Raw genomic sequence first — 20784 nt, 5'->3', positions numbered from 1 at the left:
GGACCCTGTGAATTGGAATTGAAACAAGGAGTCAGTGGTGATATCCTGCTCTAGGTAGACTGTCTTCATGCAGTCACCATCTACATTCTAAACACAGTTCCTTTGGGTTAAATCTGTCACTGGCAGACATGAATTGGAAGCCAGCTTTTGCCACGGTTGCCCTGAGGCTCATCACTTAGTCGGAACTGATTGTCTTCTACCGTGCCTGCCATTCCTGCCATGGTGCTGCAGCTATCCTACACCCTCTAACCCCCGAGGGCTATTTCATTGCCGCTGTGACCTCGGTGATATGGTCCAGTCCAGCAGGGAGGAAGGAGAAGGCATCTTGGCAAGCCGAGTGGAGAAAAACGGAGAGAAAGAGAGAGAGAGAGCGAGGGAGGGAAAGAACTCCATGTTCTTTGAAGCTTTGCTTGCGTGCTTCATTTTCAAGTGTTTCACAGGGAGCACCTATATTCAACAATGGATCAGAAGCACTTAAATTTACTGAAATATGACTTCATGAAACAACACTGGGTGAGAATGATAAGAGAGTGAGCACAAGAATGTAGAAGGAAAAAAAAGCTGCTTGTCACTTTTTTTTTTTTGCTGATGGGGGGGAAAAAAAGAGTAACTATGTTCAGAATACTACTAACTTAAGTAACTGGATCCCTCCAAATGAGAGAGTGTTATGTAATGCCACCAAACATTAAAAGAACATGCTTCTTCTGTTTTCTAAAGGCTATGAAAATACTGACATTCAGTGAAAAGTCATAGATCTAAACTAAAAGGTAGAGTTTGGTGCCTGCAGTCATTTAAAGGTTAGAACATTCCTATAAGAACATATGAGCACAGAGGCAGGACTGCTCCAACTATCTTATCTCATTTAAAAAAGAAAACACTTTAAACTGTTTTCCCTGCGTGTGAGATTAAACAGAGGATTACAGAAATGGATCCCGAGTCTAATTTCCCTCTGATTATCGGATGCGAGAGCAGTTTGAGAAATTAGGTCCTCCGTTTTTGAAGTGTGCCACTTCCTCTGTGGCTACTGTCACTCATCAGTGAGCGAGTCGAGTGAAATGGGCTCAGCTGCAGACAGAAGCTGGAGAATGCTGGCCGTGACATTTAAGTATAGAACGCAATAAACATACTTACACTACAATAAGAGCTGGGCGATATAAATACAAGAACTACAATGATATACTTTGATGTCAGTCATGTGGTAGAATTTCAGGGATGTCATCAAGACCAGTATGACAAATAATGGATGCTAATACAGGCTGGTGTTAAAATTACACTCAATCTAATTGTTCATATGATAAATTCACATATTGTACATTTCCACTGTATTAATCCCATCAGTCATACTCACCACTCTAACGCTCTCACCTTCTCTTTTAACAAAATACTGTTTTTATTCACTAATAATGTTAAGCCGTTGTGAATGTCAATTAACACTTCCTGTACATGTTTCAATATAAAAGCATGTCAGCCTGCAGCAGCCTTTAAGGTGAAACGTCTGTCTATAAATTGTTGTGTCATGGACGGTGATGACAAGAATAAATAAATAAATTCATTAATTAATTTAAAAATTTGGAATTGACTCAAAACAATTGGTGAATTAATAAATGATTTCTATTCTACTGATGGAATTAGTGCTGTGGAAATATTCATATATTACAGTCAACTTATTAAGATCATTAAACAGGGAGGAAGCATCGAGTTTCCATTAACAGCCAATTAAAAACAGGAACAAATTAACAAGGGAGGTTTCTTGCTAAATGATGTTTCATGATATTTAACATGGAATTTATGCATAAAGTTGAGTCTCTGATATGTGCGGTTTCCTCTTCAGGCCTGGTTTTATCTGCAGCTGCAGTGAATAAGGCCAACATCCGATATTTCAGAGATATTTCACCACTTTCCCTGCACTTACGTGACATTACACACACACATCATGTTTGCATACTGCAGTTACGTCATATGGGATGACTGGCGACAGCAGAGGATACATTTCACAATAGTCATCTTTAATTTAATTTTGTTGGCTAAATGAGTCCATTCAGTAAAAGACTGACATTTCCTTTGCATAAAAGTTGAAAAGAAAACCCCAAAAACATGTTAAGGGTATTTCCGAGTAGGATGATGACATCTACAAACAGTCATTCCATATGATGTGAGTGCAGAGTAAAATGGCCCAAAGCCCATGTTTAGAGGTGACTCAGCACTGCTGTAATGATTAAGGTTTGTGGAGGGGCAATGTCTGTTATCAGTCATGGAATGTTTAAAAAAACAACTGTGATTATTCCCAATTCGGTCCATGCGGCCGGAAAACTATTTTCACAGGCATGTTTTCTGGAATCTGCCTCATAGTTCTGACTGACAAGAATGAGTCAACACATAAAAGTTATACTCATGCTGCCTTGACACAGCTGTGTGAAACGTGCTCTATGTTCATTAAAAGCCTCAAACAGTAAAAAAAAAAAAAAAAAAAAAAAAAAAAAAAAAAACTCCAGCCAGGAGTTTATAATAATTATAATATTATAATTCATTCATACTGTATATGTCATGATGGTGAGCATTGAAAGAATGTTATCTAGATATCTCCTTACATTTATAGATTTGTAACATTTTTTTAACTTAATTTTTGCTTTCCTTTACGATAACAACTTCAAGAGCGCATTGAGACTCAATGAGGCATCATGTGCCACACCCTGCCACATCCAGTTGACGCCCATGAACACATGTGCCATAAATCTCCAAAGCCTCCAATCCTTTAGATTAACAGAACATGGCTTTGAAGGATTTTCAAATAGCTCACATGCAGTGACTGATTGAGTCGTAGAGCTCAAATCAGAGAAGCTTAATACACACCCAAACAAACAAACACACACACACACAGTCACTCAGTGATGGTGAAGCTGCCACTCCCTCATACACAATAACCTGTCTGTAAAGGCCCGGGGAGACAACACAGTGCCTTTTGTTTTAATTAGACCTGTCCAGTCTGTGTAACCTGAAAATCTAAAGAAACTACACTGACGAAAGGAATGACATTAATTAGACAGCAATGAATAATAGTACTGAAGCTCTTTGCCATGAGGTTTAGTCCTGGGCCTGGTTACCATTATTAGCAAGGCGAGACAAAAAAAAGGGCAATGCGCCTTTAAGAGGTCCTCCCTTCATTTGGCAGTTGCCCAGTAACAACGTATCTGCAGTGCAGAGCATCGCAGCATTTAGCACCGATAACGCTTTCTCATCGCCAATGTTTTGACAAAAAACTCTCATGTAATCTTTATTTACTCATTAACAAACATGCCCACATCGTAGAACATAAAGCAAGACTATATTAACAATCATTAGGATACGTATTTAAATTCGGCTTATATCCAAAGCACTAAAGCAGCATGTATTTTAATAAAAAAAATGTCGATTTGTTCAGAATTAGCCTCGGCAATGACGCTAATCAGTAGGAAGAGGTGCTATAATTCTGCGTTTATTCCTACAAGCCGAATATACATGTCAGTTAATAGTCTTACCCCATGCTCTGCTCTACCATCCTACCTACTACATATATATCTGACACTGACACATTCATAAAAGACGCTTTTGCTCGGCGTTATCGCCATAAAAGACAGCTGCGTGTGGGGTATGATTGCTAACTTTAGCCCGTGAGTCCGGATATGTTCGCTACCACAGGTGTTCTCCATTATTACAGCTGAAACAAGCTTCCACTGAGCACGTACAGGCCAGCTAACGTTACACACAACATGAAAGAAAAGGGTGTCTGCGTTACAATGGGTACAGTTCTAAATTGAGTTATGGCGTTACGGACTTGACGTTAACGTATGGAAACATTAATGGAGCTAATAATAAAACAAAACACGTATGTCATTATATTTATTAATGGTTAAAAAAAATAACTGAGTTTCTATCTTAACATTAAGCTATTTCTTACCAGACATCTTTGATTCTTTGGCAGCAGAATTTTGTCCATCGGCAAAACCTTGCGACGATGATATCTGGGCGGACTGAGTCATTGGATCCATTTTACTGTAGCTTCAACGCAACTGCTCAAAGGCGATGTTGTGTCAGTTAAAATTGCCGTTGGCTGTTCTTTAAAGGTGTATGTGACGTCTGACTTTCCTCAAAATTCCCCCAAGAGCGGGACTCGGATCCGCACCTTAACGCAAACACCGAGCACTGAGAGAGAGGCAGAGATGGAGGGAAACAAGGCGGACTATGGAGGAAGGAAAAAAACATGTCGGGGGGGAGAGACGTTCAAAGACTCCGTGTATGCTCCTACATCCGAACTTCTACCGCACAAATAAAACTAGTCGTCACTGCGTTCAATTACAATAACATACAAATATTAAACTGATATAATTTCCTACCAATGCTCCAAACTCCCTGCCTTTAAAATACATTTTAGCAACGTTGATATCAATAGAATCCAACTGCATTAGACGGAATGTCTCACTTTGTTGAGCAGCTCATACGCTTGTTTAGATATTTTCGACAGTCCCTGAAGGCAGCAGGAGGAATATTCCTGAACATGACATCAAAATAATAAGAAATATTGTATTAATGTTGAGGGAGCCATTATACATCACACAACACAATGAAATAAAACGGAATCAAATAGTTAAACAGAAAAGGTTAGTATCATACAATGTGCAGTATTTATATACACAGTATATGATAAAATGAGAGTAGTGAGAGAGATAAAATAGTTATTATCCTATCCATTGTGCAACGATTACATAGTATGTGATGAAATATGATTAAAATAAAACAAAAGAATTTATTATTATTGGTATTATTATACCGTGTGCAATATTCAATAGAGACGTAGTTGTTATTTACATTATGCAGAATGATGATGATGAAATAGTTAAATTCTTAACCAGGTAGGAGTTATATGTGAAAAGAGGGGAGAGCATGGGGCAGAACACATAAGGGGCGGAGGACATCATGTCATACCTGCTCTCAACAAAAGATGCAATGTTGTTTTTCGGCCAATAGCTGTTATATCAATGGAAGGATCTCTTTAAACCTATGAATTTCGAGTAAATGCCACCAAAATAATTCTATTAAATAATCAGGCAAATATGGGTTACATTGATTAATTGATTGTTTCTGATTACGTCAGTCACATCATCTTTTAAAAAGCTACTGAATAATTGTCTACCTTATTTTTACAGCACGCTTTTATATATTACACAATTTTCAACTGAATGGTTTTACTGGAACCTGTTTTCCATTATGTAATGTTTACCTTTGTTCCATTTTGGAGCAATGTTTGCACCTAACGGCACTCTGCTGCCCTCTGTTGATGGGGTACACAAATTCACATTTTATGAACTACATTTCCCAGCATGCATGACAGGAAACACTGTGCGTAGTGGTTTAGATTCACAAGCATAGGGATGGGGCTATCGCTGCTTAGCTGCGCTTGACTGCCACCTACAAACCGTTATGAAATCTACGTCATTACGCATTGTAGAGATTGGTTACACACCCCGAGTGACTGTCTGGCAGACTGAACTGCGCGGCAAAAGAAGGGGGACACAAACAAAAACATGTGGCTGAGGCTGTGAGAAAACTGGTACGTAATCTCGTACACATTGGTCCCATTTGGCGTCGATACGAGGCTATAGTGACTCGGTGTTGTGGCATATTGAAGCGATATATTTCGCGGTAGTATTTAGTGGATAAACGTTTCCCATAAGTGGTGAGTTTAGCTAACTAGCAGCTCGTTAGCTCGTTAGCTGCTTCAGACCACAACAGTCATTCATCCAGCGGCTCTCATGCTGTTGGTCTCAACGTTGTTCCATCACTCTATCTCACTCATTTACACAACATGGTGTTTATTCAGCTACCTAACAGCGATGGCCAGCCTAAGTAGGCAGCTAACGTTAACCTAACTTAGTAAAGTTAGCTAGTTAGCATACGTCTGCCACTCTGGCTAGCAAATGAATTAACGTAGCGGAGTGTTCTGTGTGTACTGATAGTAAGTACGTAACGTTAGGTGTTGTGTGGCGGACGCATTTAGCGGTAGCGTTATTAGTTTCTATCATAACGCTCTAACAGATAGCGTTACTACGTTCATGCTAAGCAGCGGGAGTGCCCCGCCCACCACAGCGCCATATAGCCATGTTAGCGGCATTGATGCAACCGCGTTACACAACGAGCTCAGCCGCTCAGCTGAGGGACACTTTTGTTTTTATTTGTTTATCCTGCTGCAGTGTTCATGAAACGGGAGGAATGAGTGTCGTCAGGATTATAAACTGCGTGTTAATCAATCCCTACAGGTCCTCACACAACAGGAGAGTCTACCAGCGCGATTAGATGTATGACAAGAGCTGTTACTGTGCTTATCTAGAGGAGCTTGTGTGTTACTTATATAAGCAAACAGTCTTTATTAGGTTTTAAAGCTGTTTATTATAATCTGTGACGATAAGCTGAGAGGAACATAAGAAACTCATACAGCAAAGAGTGATACCGTTTTTAAAAGTAACCATAACTAAGTCAAACATAGCAGTCTTTCTTAAGCAAAACTCATTTAATTTGTTTACTGAATGTTCTGTGACCAGCCTTTTATGCACTTACAACATATTACTGACAATATTCTATATTTACTTGTAAATAATTGTAAGTCTCATGACAGGAGCAAAACCAATCATTGATTATTGAAGTATTTTGTGTTTATTCCTTTGTGTCATGGAGATCTGTTGTTGTCCAGAAACTTTTAAAAACAAGTCAGTGAGACACTGTTGCACTGTTCCTTCATTACTATACACACACACACACACACACTAGTTTATTTTGACTCAGTTCCACACACACTGTCCTGCTGCCAGAAATCCTCACTAGAACACCAAATACATATTCATCCACTGCTGAATGTAGTCCCCAACTAATGCACGTTTTGGTTGCTAAAAACTACAATAACCAGTTGTTTTTGTCTTTTTAAAAATAAAATGATACAGTACATTTGTGAGCTGTTTTTTAAAGATGAACTTGATTAGGAAGCACATGTGAGGCCACAGACACAGTGTAAAACAAGCCTGAAAGTAGTGAGAGATGCACTAACATATTGTTGTTTTTGGTATTTTAATGGCATTTGTTAACAATAGAAATAATAGCAGCCTCTTTTTATGTGGAGTTGAACTGACTGCTCTGTCTCTTCAGTACTGCAGGTGAGGAGAACATCTGAGCAGTGACTGACTGAGGACATCATGGGTTTACATTCAGCCCAGAAGAAGCACTTTCCCCTGCGGGGGATTGACGGTGTGGTTCAGCTCTTTGATGCTGAGCTCCGCAAGTCTGAACCCGACCTGGCCCTTCTCTCCCTGGTCCTGGGCTTTGTCGAGCACTTCCTGGCCGTGAACCGGGTCATCCCCATAAATGTTCCAGGGGTACGGTTTGAACCACTGGAGCCGGACTGTCCCAACTCGTGCTTTCCCACAGTGGAGCTGGCCATGATCTCTGCACTGTACGAGCGCTTCACAGCACAAATCCGGGGGGCGGTGGACCTGTCCCAGTACCGCAGGACTGCTGCAGGGTCCAGCAGGGAGCTGGTGAAGAAAGTGTCAGATGTGATCTGGAACAGTCTCAGTCGCTCATACTTCAAGGACCGGGCCCACATCCAGTCCCTCTTCAGTCTCATCACTGGTACCACATTTCAAATATTAGAAAGAAATGTTTTTCATTGCCTTTAATCAAATCAAACATCAAGTGATCTAAAATAAATATTTGTCAAATCTGAACCAGGTACCAAACTGGACAGCTCTGGGGTGGCGTTTGCGGTGGTGGCTGCCTGCCAGGTCCTGGGTCTGAAGGATGTCCACCTGGCGTTGTCCGAGGACCACGCCTGGGTCATCTTCAGTAAAAACGGTGAAGAGACGGCCGAGGTCACCTGGCACGGAAAGGGTAACGAAGACCGACGAGGACAGACAGTGACAGCAGGAGTCAGTGAGAAGGTGAGATCTATCTTCAGCTTTCTTAACAGTAAGAAACCGATACATCATTCAAGATCAGGAACAATATACATATGTTGAAGTTTCCACATGGCTGTAAACCTGTCGTGTGTGTGTGTGTGTGTGTGTGTGTGTGTGTGTGTGTGTGTGTGTGTGTGTGTGTGTGTGTGTGTGTGTGTGTGTGTGTGTCATCCTTAGAGTTGGCTGTATCTGAAGGGCTCCTATATGAAGTGTGACAGAAACATGGAGGTGGCCTTTATGGTTTGTGCCATCAACCCGTCACTGGACCTGCACACTGACAGCTCAGAGCTCCTGCAGCTACAGCAGGTGAACATCTACCTACCACTCAGCCTGCAGAGGAATGTTACATATCTTAAGTTAACACAACAGATGTCAAAGAAGTGGGATTGATTTAAAAATTCTGATCCACTGATGTAACATAAATGCTTGTGCATAAAGTCCCATTATCTTTTTGTTATACAGTATGGTGTTTAGAAATGCATTTTATTTTGTAATCAACTTTTTTTCCTTTCATCTTACACAGTCATGATTCCCAAAAATATTTGTAGAATGTATTCCTTTCAAACATGCACTTTAAAACTCATTGAAAAGTGATACAGTGACATTTTTCTGCAGTTAGGAAACTTAGTATCCTAGATAAGAACAGTTTTTCTTTGTTTGGAAAATGATAGAAACACACACACATCACCTAAGACTTACAAGACTCCAACACATGTTTCCTGCACTGCCCACTTTGTAGTTGTGCTTTGGAGTTTAGTTTCCTTCCTGTGTTTCTGGAGCTCACTGCAACATTCAAATTGTGATTTCCAACATGAGATCCATTACTTGCATGTTCATTTTGATCCTTAATCAAACAAACACCATACTTTTGTCCAATGTGTGTGCAAGAGCTCTGTCAGGCTTTAAAACGTATCTGCTGTTTGTGAGTGACAGTCTTTTGTCAACATTTACAGTCTGCATGACAGCAGTGTGACTTTATTTTGCTGTTTACTGATCAGTTTCAGCCATACTGGAGCTGTGTTACATTACTGCTAATCTGAACCTGACGTTTCCTGCTGCTGCTTCACATTAAAAGCATTATAGACACAGTTATGGACACACGCAGCAGATCAGGTTTAAATATCACAGTGAGGAATAGTAGAAGAAGCCAATAAAACAAAGAGCTGCATACAGTGGGTCTTCCTGTGAGAGCAAACCAACACACTTTGACCTTGGCATGCAGGCCTGTGGAAAAGCTGGTGGTTGCTTACAGCTTGGCTCAGACCTCCACTATCGGGAAAAAAACATGTCTGGCCAAACAGATGTTAGCTTGTTTGAGCAGTTCCATTTGTTTAAGCATCACTAGTAAAGTCTCAGGCAGATAATACTGCTATATTATAAAAGTGGAGACAGACACTGACTGCTAACCTCTTTATCTTTGTTGGATGTTTGTTGATGATGTGTGTTTTATTCAAACAGAGACTCCTCTGGTTGCTGTATGAACGAGGTGACCTGGACAGGTGCGTGTGTTTTGATGAACTTAGTAGAAACTGTAATGTAAACCTTTGCGTCACTGCCTGCTTGCCCACTTCAAAGAGTTTGTATTGAAGTCCACACCATTCTGCTCTGTCCTGTGGACCAGGTATCCAATGGCCATGGGCACTTTGGCAGACCTTGAGGACCAGGATCCAATTCCAGGCAAAGAGGACCCACTGAAAATCCACCTCCAGGTAAGTTTTTAGAGACAGCTTCAGCAGCTTCCGATGTTGGACTATTCCTATTATCAAGAGGAAACACCCATTTAAAACCTTTTATTTATTGTCAACGACACCGAAACTGACTAATAAATAACTGTACTGGTTGTAGACGATCCATCTGTGTTGCATTTCTTCTCACATCAGGATATATTAATAAGAAGGGATTTTTTTCCCCTCCTTTGTACTCTCTCCCTCTCTCTCAATCTTTCTCTCTCTCAGGCTGTGGGTTCTGCTCAGAAGTACTACAACAACGAGCACATCTACCCCTACATGTACTTGGCTGGTTTCCACTACAGGCACAGAGAAGTGCGGGATGCTCTGAGGGCCTGGGCCAAGGCAGCTCAGGTCATGCAGGAGTGAGTCCATACTGTTTTTACATAGCAGTGTGTTACAGGTTAACAACAAAGAACAGTACCACTATCATTCCTTTAAATGGAACTTGTCAGGTCATATTTTCAGATTGGAATGATAAACACTGCATTCTCAGACTACATCTACAATAATACAGTTCAGTTTTAAAACACATAACTTTTGTTTCATTTTAGAGCCCAATTGATACTGGATTTTTGGAGCCAATACAGATATTAGGGAGTTAAAAAAGTCTGATATCGATATATTGGCTGTAATAATAATCACACATTTTTTGTAATGGAATGTGAAATGAGGTTACTAAGATGTAGGCTGTGATATTTTACTGTTTAACAGTAAACTTTACTGTAAAGAATGACATCAGTGAACTGAAACTGTAAACTTCACTGGGAATTTAATCATTATAAATAACTATCAATAAAAAACAACCCCAAAAACATCTTTATGTATATACATATTAACTTGTGTAAATATAAGTATACAGTGTTTCCCCTAGAAATGTTTGTAGCAGCGGTGCTGTGTGTCGGTAACCTAGCAACACTAGGGGGGTCCAGCGGTATGCTCCCCCGGGAAACATTTTTTTAAAAATAATAGGGCTGCAACTAATGATTATTTTGATAATCGATTAATCAGTCGATTATTTTTTCGATTAATCACATAAAAAATAGTCCCTGAGTTGTTAAAGTAATATTAAATTATAAATAATAATTTAAACAAAACAACTAAATGTTCATGTCTGATAGCTTTAACAAAATAACATACACATGTATGCTACACAAAAAGAGGTGTTTTCTGTAAATAAAAGATGAATAATAATAATGGTTTATTTTGTAGTAACCAGTTTTACTTTTTCCATCATTAGGCTTCCATACATAGCTACTAGCTGCTGCTCTCCTCCTTTTCTTACTGCTGACTGTGAGATCTGAGCAGGTAGAAGCTGATAGTTCACTAACTATAACCAGGGAGCACACTGCAACAAGGTTAATGATCCACACAGTGACATTATATCATTGATATGACGCGCAGTAGGGATAGAAAACCGATCATTTTTTTGTGCACACGCGCAGTCGAGCAAGTGATCAACATAGTTAACGTCACGTTACTTCAAGCATTCTTTTTCACAGCGCCGCTGCTGAATGTACATAGGGGAAACACTGGTATATAACTTGATTTAAGAAAAAGGATCAAACAAAGAAAAGACTGCCTACATAAAGCAAAAAAATTAAAATATATCCGACAACATATAGGCCGATACTGATATATCTGTGATAGCCCAATATCAACTGATAATATCAGCTGACTGATATATCTGTCGGGCTCTACTGTATTAACATGTATCATCCAGTATTTTCAAACTCCTAAAACAGACTTTTGAAGTGTCTGTTAACCACACTGTAGTTTGGAAGATTAATAAATGAATTGGGGATAATGGGATTGTGTTTTAGTTTGAACGAGTGGAAACTGAGACTTTTGGAAACAATGACACATACATCCATGTTCACTTCTTTATTGGGTCTTATCAGTCATGATGTGTCCCTCTCTGATTCATCATATCACATGACCCTTTTCCAGAAGAAAACAAACATTATAATCATGTGCTACTTTCAGTAATAGTTCCAGCTCGTAATCAGTCCAAGCAAAGAAAAAATGTTCATCAATGCCATTCTTCCTCTGTAGTATTTTCTGCAACTAAGATAAGATCATCTTTTATTAGTCTCGCTGTGGGGAAATGAACATTATTGCAGCAGTAAATGCATAGTAAAAATAGAACATCAATAAAAAGAGTAAAGAACAATAAATCAGTAAGTACACAAGCAATAAAAACAATAGTAGTAAAAAAATATATAGTTTTTAAAAAGTAACATTATGTACAAGAGTAATATTGGAGTTGTCAGAATGATAATAAACCTGACTCTGATATAGTTATTGCACATATTTTAAAGTGAGAAAAAAATATGTATTTAAATTACACCGCTGAACTGAAAATAGCCAACCAGCAAGTAAGCTGTATTGTTTCATCTATGATGCAATCTTAACATATTATTGTCATCATCAATTTATTTGTCACTTACTTTCTTGATTAATATGTTAGTTGTTTGATCCATAAAATAATCAATGTTTCCCAAAACTCAAGATGACATTCTCAAATGTCTTCCATTGTCCACAATACAAAGATACTCAGTTTACTGTCATAGAGGACTAAAGAAGATAACATACAAACAGAAACTTCTAGAAACCTTTATTATGTTTCATGCCCCTTCCTGTCTCTCTCCTCATGACATTTAACTATACTATCAGCTGTCCAACAAGAGCACAAATGACAGAAAATTGAGTGACAGACACCTAAAAGTCTAAAGTTGAGTATTCCATGTCTGAAAGTGACTGTAAATACTGTTTCGAGACACCTAGAATCATCCAAAATGAATGCCTCCACCAGCTGCATCACTTATCACACCAGACCACCACAAGATGGCAGCAGAAGCAAACTGATGCTTATTCAAAACAGTGAATACTAAGAATTAATCAGGCATCTTTTCTTAAAACAGAAGTATTAAAGTGACACGATATGACACGTGAATTACTTCTTTGGTTGAGTCTTCCTCTCTTGAATATGTGGCAGTTCCTCTCATAGTGACACATCCACCACAAACAAGTCCAGCACCCAGTGAGTTTGGAGAGGGTGCGGCGGTGGAGTCAGGAAGAGTCCAGCAGCTCCACATCCTCAACTCTCTCCTCCCCTTTAAACACACTGTTCACCAGCAGCAGCAGAACCTAAAAATACAGCCAGACGACACATTCCCTCTCCATCTATCAGCTTCCCTTTCCTGCCCCCCCCCCCCCCCCCCCATTGTTCTACACTTTCAGCCTTTCCCTCCGTGCATCATTTACAAAGGGGAAATGTGTGAGAGGTCACAACAGTGGATTATTTGTAGATTAAGCAGCAGCAGAGGTCACTTCTTGTCATGTCTGGACTGTTGGAATGCTTCAATAAGATCCAGGTCCACATTACACTGTAGAAGGCATTAAATGGTTGAGAAAATGGTCTTAACACGTTGGAATGACTGTATGAACACACAGAGTACATGAAGTAAACCACATCCTAATCTAACACTTATTCTGTGGATTACATTGAGGTTTTCTCTCCTCTGATCCTAAAAGTCCTCTTCTGCCTCCTTCTCCCGCAGGTATAACTACTTCCGTGAGGACGAGGAGATCTACAAGGAGTTCTTTGACATCGCCAACGACGTGATCCCCACTCTGCTGAAGGAGACGGCCGCTGCTGCAGAGAGCACCGGGGAGGGAGGAGAGGGAGGAGAAGGAGCTGATAAGGTAGGAATTCCCAGTTAGAGGAAGAGGAGGAGGTTAATAGAGTGTGTAAAACTCTCACATCACATTTTCTGCTTATCTATTAATTCATTTTTTATTTCTATAGGGCCAAATCACATTAAACGTTAACTCAAGGCTCTTTACACATAGAGCAGGTCTAGACTGTATTCTTTAAATGAATTTAAAGAGACCCAACATTCCCAACATTCCCACATGAGCAGCACTTCTAACAGCCCTTTTAACAGGAAGAAACCTCACTACAACAGTCAAATCCTGCTTTTACCTGGTGAGAACACACCTGACTGTCCAAACAAATTGTTGGCGGTAGAGTTGCATTGTGGGTAATGTAGGAGCCAGGTTTTGTCAGAATGTGTGGAATACAAAAGATGCTGTCGACTCAGATCCTTCAGAAACTTTTAAGAGCCCATCTTCACCTGGTATAGAGCTGTGATGTGTGTGGATAATAACATCCAACCACAGGCCTTTATTTTTACACCTGCTGTTAATAAATGTTCTCATTATCATCACTCTGCAGAGGAGTTAGATAACCTTTCAACCTGTAGGCTGGATTGTCTTTTATTTTGAAATAAATAAAATAATCCCATCATTTTACATACATAATACAACATATAACTTACATATCCAGCTAGATGAGAACATGGCCAACATCTATGAATCATATCTTTAATATCATCAGAACAATGTTCTAAACCCTGTCTGAGGAGCAAGAGTCTTATTAGTCTTCTCATTTCTGTTCAAGCTGTGCACCTGCCTCCAATAAACTATTACTCCAAATACAGCTCATTCAATGAAACCTTTATTTATAAGTAATATTAAAAGATGCAAGTAATGTTCCTCGAGGAGTTCCACAGCTTTGTGTGTGAGTGCTGAGCAGAAAATGGTAATAAAAATATCATAGTAAAGGTTTAATTTGAGATAATGCATGAATGTAGGTTTTGTACCTGTGAAGGCTTGAAGGATGTGTTTAATGTAATGATTACATTTCACTCATAGAACAAATGTTTCAGGTTTGTTTCCATCTGTGAATAAGCACAGAAGTGAATCTGCAGATAGAAGAGACTGATCAACTGAGAGCTGTGCAAAGAATTCTAAAGGTTACTTGTTACCATGGACACAGGATTACTTCAGTTTTTTAAAGCTTGTCATGAGACTAAAACCAAACAAAAACCATCAGAGCAGATTATTGTGGAACTGCAGTTTCAATGTGGAGTTTGAAAGAGCTTTATGACAGTATGACGCATTTAATTTAAGTCCATGTGATATCAAATAAGAGCCTTTCATTTACTTTCTGTCAAGATTGAAGCTAGAAAAGTCCACACTGCTCTTTTTCAAACCAGATGTGTTCCCTCTGACTTATTTTAAACTCTGACCTTCACTCTCCACGCTGTGTTTCTTCAGGAGCACCCCAAGCAAGCAGCAGCCCTCTCAGCACTCCAGGACCCGGAATGCTTTGCCCACCTGCTGCGCTTCTATGACGGCATCTGCAAATGGGAGGAGGGCAGTCCCACACCGGTCCTTCATGTGGGCTGGGCCACCTACCTGGTCCAGTCTCTAAGCCGCTTTGATGCACAGGTGAGAAAACTAAAATAGCTCCTCTTTGAAGTGGAGGACAGTGTGCAGGAGTCAGGCTTCATGTTATTGCATCATTTACACATTTACAACAAATAATCAATAAAAGCTACAAAACTAGTTCATCACATGAAACCTTTTTTATTATTGGACATGTGATGCTGTTAGTTTATATTATATGGAGATTAAAGCCCGATTATTGGCTGATATCACAGATATATGGGTATCAGTCAATATGTTGTCCAATGTGATGATATATGTTATATAGGCAGCATTTTTTTTCAGTGTTTTGTTTATTGATTTTGTATCAATGTTTTAACTGTAAATATCATACCTCCATTACATGTCTTTGTCACAAGTGTTTGATAACTACATTAGAGGGATCATGGCAAAAATGTTTGTCTATATTCTGTACATATAAATGGACGAAAGTCGAATTTCCAAACGTGTAGCTTAAATGTGTGTGCTGATTCCAAAGGTGCGTCAGAAAGTGTCCATCATCATCAAAGAGCTGGAGGCTCAGGATGATGATGACCAGTCCAGTGAGGACCTCAGAGAGGGCCGCAGACGAGGCCCCAGGAGGGAGTCCAAGCTAGACGAGCAGGGTTCCTCCCCCCCTGCTGATCCCTCCTCCCCATCCTCCCAAACTGCAGCAGCAGCAGCCTCAGCACCCCAGCCCAAGAAGGTGGGAGAAGGAGGGGGCCGCCGCCGCTCCTCCCAGAGTTTGCGGGGCAGCGACGCAGAAGGAAAACCCAAATCCCCCAGCCCAGACTCCTCGCCCTCGCCCCAGCAGCAGGCGTCCCCCTCCTCGACCGGCCCCGTGGTCGCCTTTCAGAGCGAGAAGATGAAGGGGATGAAGGAGCTGCTGTGTGCAGCCAAGGTGAACTCCAGCGCCATCAAGCTGCAGCTCACTGCTCAGTCACAGGTGCAGATGAAGAGGCAGAAGAGCACGCCTGCAGGGGATTACTCCATGTCCTTCATGAAGAGGCAGCGCAAATCACTCTAGACATTCAGATTGTTTTAGACTCTGTGAGACATACTGTGAACACACCTCGCTTTTATTTCTCAACCTTTTTACCAGTGTTTTCATCCAGAAGTCCCTCTCAGTCAACATCCTCACAGTTCCTAGCAATATATTTGACTTGCACAGATGATCTTGAGTTAAGCATCACATATCAGTTCCATATCAGGCCAGAATCCCGCAGCTTTCCTGGAGGCTGCATCCTGAAATCGATTGTAAGCATTCATTGATGATGAGTTAGTTTTACAGGCATCCAGTTGCACACTGACCGTTAACTACACAGATTTTCATGTGGATGTTTGAAGCCAAAGTAATGATGACCAGAATTCAACGTACAGATGTGTAAATATCAAATTGTACCGTTAGGAACCTGTTCATGACTGAAGCCTTGGAAGTGAGTCATTTAGGATAGTTACTGTGTAACATTGTCCACTTCTGCTCTATTGACAGCTTCTTTCTTGCTAGCTCTATGTTGCCTTACTTTGCCTTTGTTCTTTTCTAAAGTAGGTGGCCTTTAGTTTAAAGGATAGCTGAGCTAGGCCTGTTTCTAATGATTAGAGAAGACCAGAAAGACCATGCACTGTTGAGTAGAGCCACATTAGGTGGCCCTGCTACATCCTATCTGCTTGATGACTTTGTGGTTTTTGTTCTTGTTTTGTTTTTTGTATCTGCAAGTAATAAAGACCTGATGAGAAGAAGATGTGATGATGTGTCTTAGATGTATGAGGAGGAAGGCTCACAGGTGATGGATCTGCAAGAAGAGGTTGTACACTGTAAAAAAAAATGTCAAGCTGAGCTCTGGTGGAACAACAGGAGGTACTACATGTTGTTTTCTGTGTAATGCAGGAAATCAAAGGAGATCTGCTTCCTGTGGATGAGCTCATAGAGGCAACTGCAGCCCATCTGTAACAATTTAATGTGAAATCTAGATCATAAAGGAGGAAGAGAGACTGTAGCTGATAATAATTGAAATGAAACTTCACTTAGATGTTTATATTATGTAAGCGCTTTAGCAGTGATGTAGACTGAGGACACAGCAGCCTCCTGATGGGTCAAACATCAATGAGTACTGCACTCATTTGGTTTTATTGTCTTAATAAATGTGAACACAAAACAAACTAATTACCAGGATTAAAAAACAAAACAAAGAACATTTAAAATGTCATGGTTAAGACAATGGTAATGAAATATAACCAATAGTATGGAAGACTATTCTAACAGGAAATCTAAAAAGAAATGTAAGTAATTGCTAAAATATAGTTTAAATAAATGTTATATGGTATTTTATAATATTGACCAATTATCTTATCACATGCCCTTGTTTTCTTCATCTCTATTAGAAGTAATTAAAAAATAATAAGTGGATAAATAATAATAGAATAAATAAGTCTGACTTTTTAAATCACAGATGATGAGGTGAAATATTATAAGGAGAGACTTTGACTTTGTAAGTCAACAAAATGATATTTAAGATCAGATCTAGATACAAGCCCAAAGCCAACATTTGAAAGTGTAAATCTGATTGGCTCAGTGTTATTACACAGCGGACATTTCTACTCTGAAATTAATATTGTCACGATTTTGACTGTTATGGCCAAAATTATGAGATTCTGTCTATGTTATTAAATAATAAAAGTGCTGACCTTAAAAAAAAAAGTTATACTAAAATATAAACTGAAACAAAAAGTCCATATTTTCCATAGAAGCTACGGAGTGTATTGCTGCCAAGCCAGAAAAAGCAAAAAGCATTAGTGTCACGTTATAACGAGGTAACGTGAAACTTATCACGTTACAACGTAACACTTGTCACGTTATAACGTCATACTCATATCTGAATGAGGAAACTGTGTGTGGAGAACGGACATGAATGTGGCTCTTTTACATGATTTTAGTGTAGTTCATGTTTGGGTTGAGACACATTGTGCTGTGATAAGATAGAGGCTCACACGCACACACCAACAGTGGACCATGTCATGACGTCATGGTATATAGAGACAGTCTCTGCCTCAGACCAGCCACAACTTTCATGTTATAACGTGATACTGAAGCTTTTTTATGTTTTCAGTTATATCACAATCATGACTTCCTAGGCCCAAATAAAAAAAAAGTATGATTCAAAGTCAATACGACTTCAGATGCTAAATGACAAAAAGTTGAGATTTTTCCTGTTTTGAAATCTAAATGATGAGCCGAGTGAAGTTCAAAGTTCAAAGTACTTTATGTCATTGTTACAAGAACAACGAGCAATACAAGTTAAGACATTTGAAATACTAAATAAATGAATGAATGAATAGTTGGCACCGTACAAGACTCAAATCAATAAAGTGCAATTTAATAAGTCAAACATTTTGACATACACTTCATTTAGACTTTTCTCAGTTTTTGTCTCATTTGTTCATCAATTTTGATTTTGATTCAACATTTGAACTCATTGGGCTCTCTCATAATGATGATTTAAGTCAGTATTTTAGTTTTTTTTCTTTTATCAGTCCTAACTTTCCTCACTTTTATTTTTCCTGGCAGAAAATAATTGAACAAAAACAAGAGCAGAAACGAAGAGGAAACAGAGGAAACAGCAGTTTAACAGAGGGGAAACTCTTGGTATTTTTTACAGTGTGCAGCGTCTGCTCATGCGTGATTTGACTCCAGCAGCACCACTCGGGACTTCTTGCTCACAGACGCTGTTGTGTGTCAGTGTCAGTGACCGTGGACTTGTGTATGTGTGTGTATCCGTGTGTGTGAATGTGTGTGTATGTGTGTGTGTGTGTGTGTGTTTGTCTGCCAGGCTGATCGATACACCGGCAATTAGTCGGATCCAATCAGCTCCCATTAATCAGTGAGTGAATCAGAGTGCTGCTGCTGTTCTCTCCTCCGACAACAACAGCTGGGATGCGTGAGTAGAAAGCCCGCCAGAGGCTCACACACACACACAGCACCCAGAGGTGTCTCCAAACATGGACACGATAGGGGTGTCATTCCTGGACCCTTTAGAGGACTACCAGTTAATCCACCGAATTGGGTGCGGCACCTATGGAGATGTGTTCAAGGTGAGTGAGAACATTTCCTGGTGTTTTCACCGCGACACACACACACACACTCATACTCACACACACACACACATGCACACAGAAAAAGCTGGGACGTTCAACATTAGCAAAAAATGTTGTTTCACTTCCTGCCATCAAGGTGAAGCTGTGTTTTGGAGAAGTGTCAGAGTGACCTGTGATAGCTTTTACATGATTATTATAATCACCTGCAGCTTTATTTTGTATTTCCTCCTCCTGATTACACAAAACAGTGTTTCAATTAATAATCACAATATGAAATAAACAAGTAAAAGGTGTAATAATTCATGTAAGGGTTAGAGTTGATCCAAAGCTGCTTGTGTCATTTAACCTTCCAACCATCACAGAGCATCAGCTGCTCTGTTATCAGCCACACTGACAGGCTGTTGCATCACTGTGCCACAGGTTTATATTGTTTCATAGAGGTGCACAACACACAAAGTTATTTGATGTGGGGATATTCAATGTGATATATGGATTCTTTTTCAAAAATCAACAGTTTATAGATCAAAATAACCATTCTGTTATTATTTAAATCCAGACAACAAATCCACAGAACAGAACCAGTCAAAAGTTTGGACTACTCATTCAAGAGTTTTTACACATATATATGTTTTACCAGAGACATTCAAACTATAACTAATAAAAAAAGAAGTGTTCATGTCCTGTAGAGAAACATATGATTGTCTCATTACGCACAAACCAGATGGGATGGCGTGTTGCCATATAAATAAAGAAACATTCTTGAATGAGTAGGTGTGTCCTGCGCTTCCATTCACCAATATTATTATAACACACTCATGAGAGGTGATTTGTTGATTCATTTATCAGCAGAAAATGAATTGGCAACGATTGTGATGATCGTTAAAGCGATTTTTGGAGCAAAAAAATGGCAACAATTCTGGTTCCAGCTTCCTTAAAGGTGCATATTTTCATGTTTTTCATTGAGAAAATACTCAGCAGTTTAATCAAACTGAATTGATGAATATAATCATTAGTCACTCTATATTTAGACATGTGTTTAAGTGTAAAAGTGTTGCATTCTTGGTGATTTGAGCGTCAGGATGCAAACATCCTGTGCCGTTAACCCGCCCCGGTGCCTTGTGCATCCTGCAGAGGCAACACAAGAATTTGTATTGTTTCTTTGCTTTTTTTTTTTTTTACCCCGCAGACTAGAAACAGAGGATCCCACTCATCTGTAACTTTTCTCATAATGGCAAATCCCAGCTGAATTCTTTACAGATAAAAACTTGTTTTACAGCCGTCTCTGTTACTGACTAAAGATCTCTTCCCACGAGAGAGCATGCGTTGCATAGGAAGTGAAGTGTTTTCGGTTTATTCGCGGCGGTTTCGGTTATGCGTCGTCTCCGTTCTGAACATTCAATCAGTGCAGTGACAGGCTGTGACACCTGCCTCTGCTACAGTACATACAGCACACATGAGAAATGAAAGTAGCAGCGTGTAAGTAATGTGATGGTGTGTGGAAGATGTTGCCTCATTTGGTGTTTCGGTGATGCTGGTGGAGAGTTCTGTACTTCCTCTTGTCAGCTGTTCAGGTGAAACTCCTGCATTACAGGATCAAACCTCAGCTTAACTGTTGTGTTCATAAACTCTCAGAATAAGTTGCCTCTTTTGTTGTTGCTGGAAGCAGAGTAAAGGTATCTGGCACAACTTCACCTACTTCCAAGGTGCACAGA

At 39.7% G+C, this 20784-nt stretch overlaps 3 protein-coding genes across 7 annotated transcripts in view; 2 read left to right on the top strand and 1 right to left on the bottom strand.

Moving 5' to 3' along the window:
• Nucleotides 1-4231, bottom strand: part of rtn3 (reticulon 3) — a 30680-nt gene extending 26449 nt beyond the window's left edge. The window contains exon 1 of one of the 3 annotated variants that reach the window (XM_062444372.1): nucleotides 3935-4231. In XM_062444372.1, the coding sequence (XP_062300356.1) occupies nucleotides 3935-4025 (91 nt within the window). In that variant the 5' untranslated portion in view covers nucleotides 4026-4231. The remainder of the gene's footprint in view (nucleotides 1-3934) is intronic. The other 2 variants (XM_062444373.1, XM_062444374.1) reach the window with 2 other exon arrangements.
• Nucleotides 4232-5491: 1260 nt separating this feature from the next.
• Nucleotides 5492-16713, top strand: men1 (multiple endocrine neoplasia I). 2 transcript variants are annotated; one of them, XM_062444712.1, is made up of 10 exons: nucleotides 5492-5584; nucleotides 7171-7653; nucleotides 7753-7961; nucleotides 8157-8285; nucleotides 9438-9478; nucleotides 9601-9688; nucleotides 9935-10071; nucleotides 13270-13414; nucleotides 14831-15004; nucleotides 15480-16713. In XM_062444712.1, the coding sequence occupies exons 2-10, from the start codon at nucleotides 7218-7220 to the stop codon at nucleotides 16005-16007; spliced, it is 1887 nt and encodes a 628-aa protein (XP_062300696.1). In that variant the 5' UTR covers nucleotides 5492-5584; nucleotides 7171-7217; the 3' UTR covers nucleotides 16008-16713. The 2 variants fall into 2 exon arrangements, with proteins under 2 accessions (XP_062300696.1, XP_062300697.1); XM_062444713.1 differs by lacking the exon at nucleotides 5492-5584 and adding an exon at nucleotides 6257-6329.
• Nucleotides 16714-18701: 1988 nt separating this feature from the next.
• The window catches only part of map4k2 (mitogen-activated protein kinase kinase kinase kinase 2), a 42627-nt gene continuing 40544 nt past the window's right edge, over nucleotides 18702-20784 (top strand). For both annotated transcript variants that reach the window (XM_062444664.1, XM_062444663.1), the window contains exon 1: nucleotides 18702-19069. In XM_062444664.1, coding sequence (XP_062300648.1) covers nucleotides 18977-19069 — 93 coding nt within the window. In that variant the 5' untranslated portion in view covers nucleotides 18702-18976. The remainder of the gene's footprint in view (nucleotides 19070-20784) is intronic.

Source organism: Scomber scombrus, chromosome 23 (genome assembly GCF_963691925.1).
Source record: "Scomber scombrus chromosome 23, fScoSco1.1, whole genome shotgun sequence".
Taxonomy (NCBI): Eukaryota; Metazoa; Chordata; class Actinopteri; order Scombriformes; family Scombridae; genus Scomber; species Scomber scombrus.
Note: the sequence above shows the minus strand (reverse complement) of the source record. Positions and strands in the feature narration are given on the sequence as shown.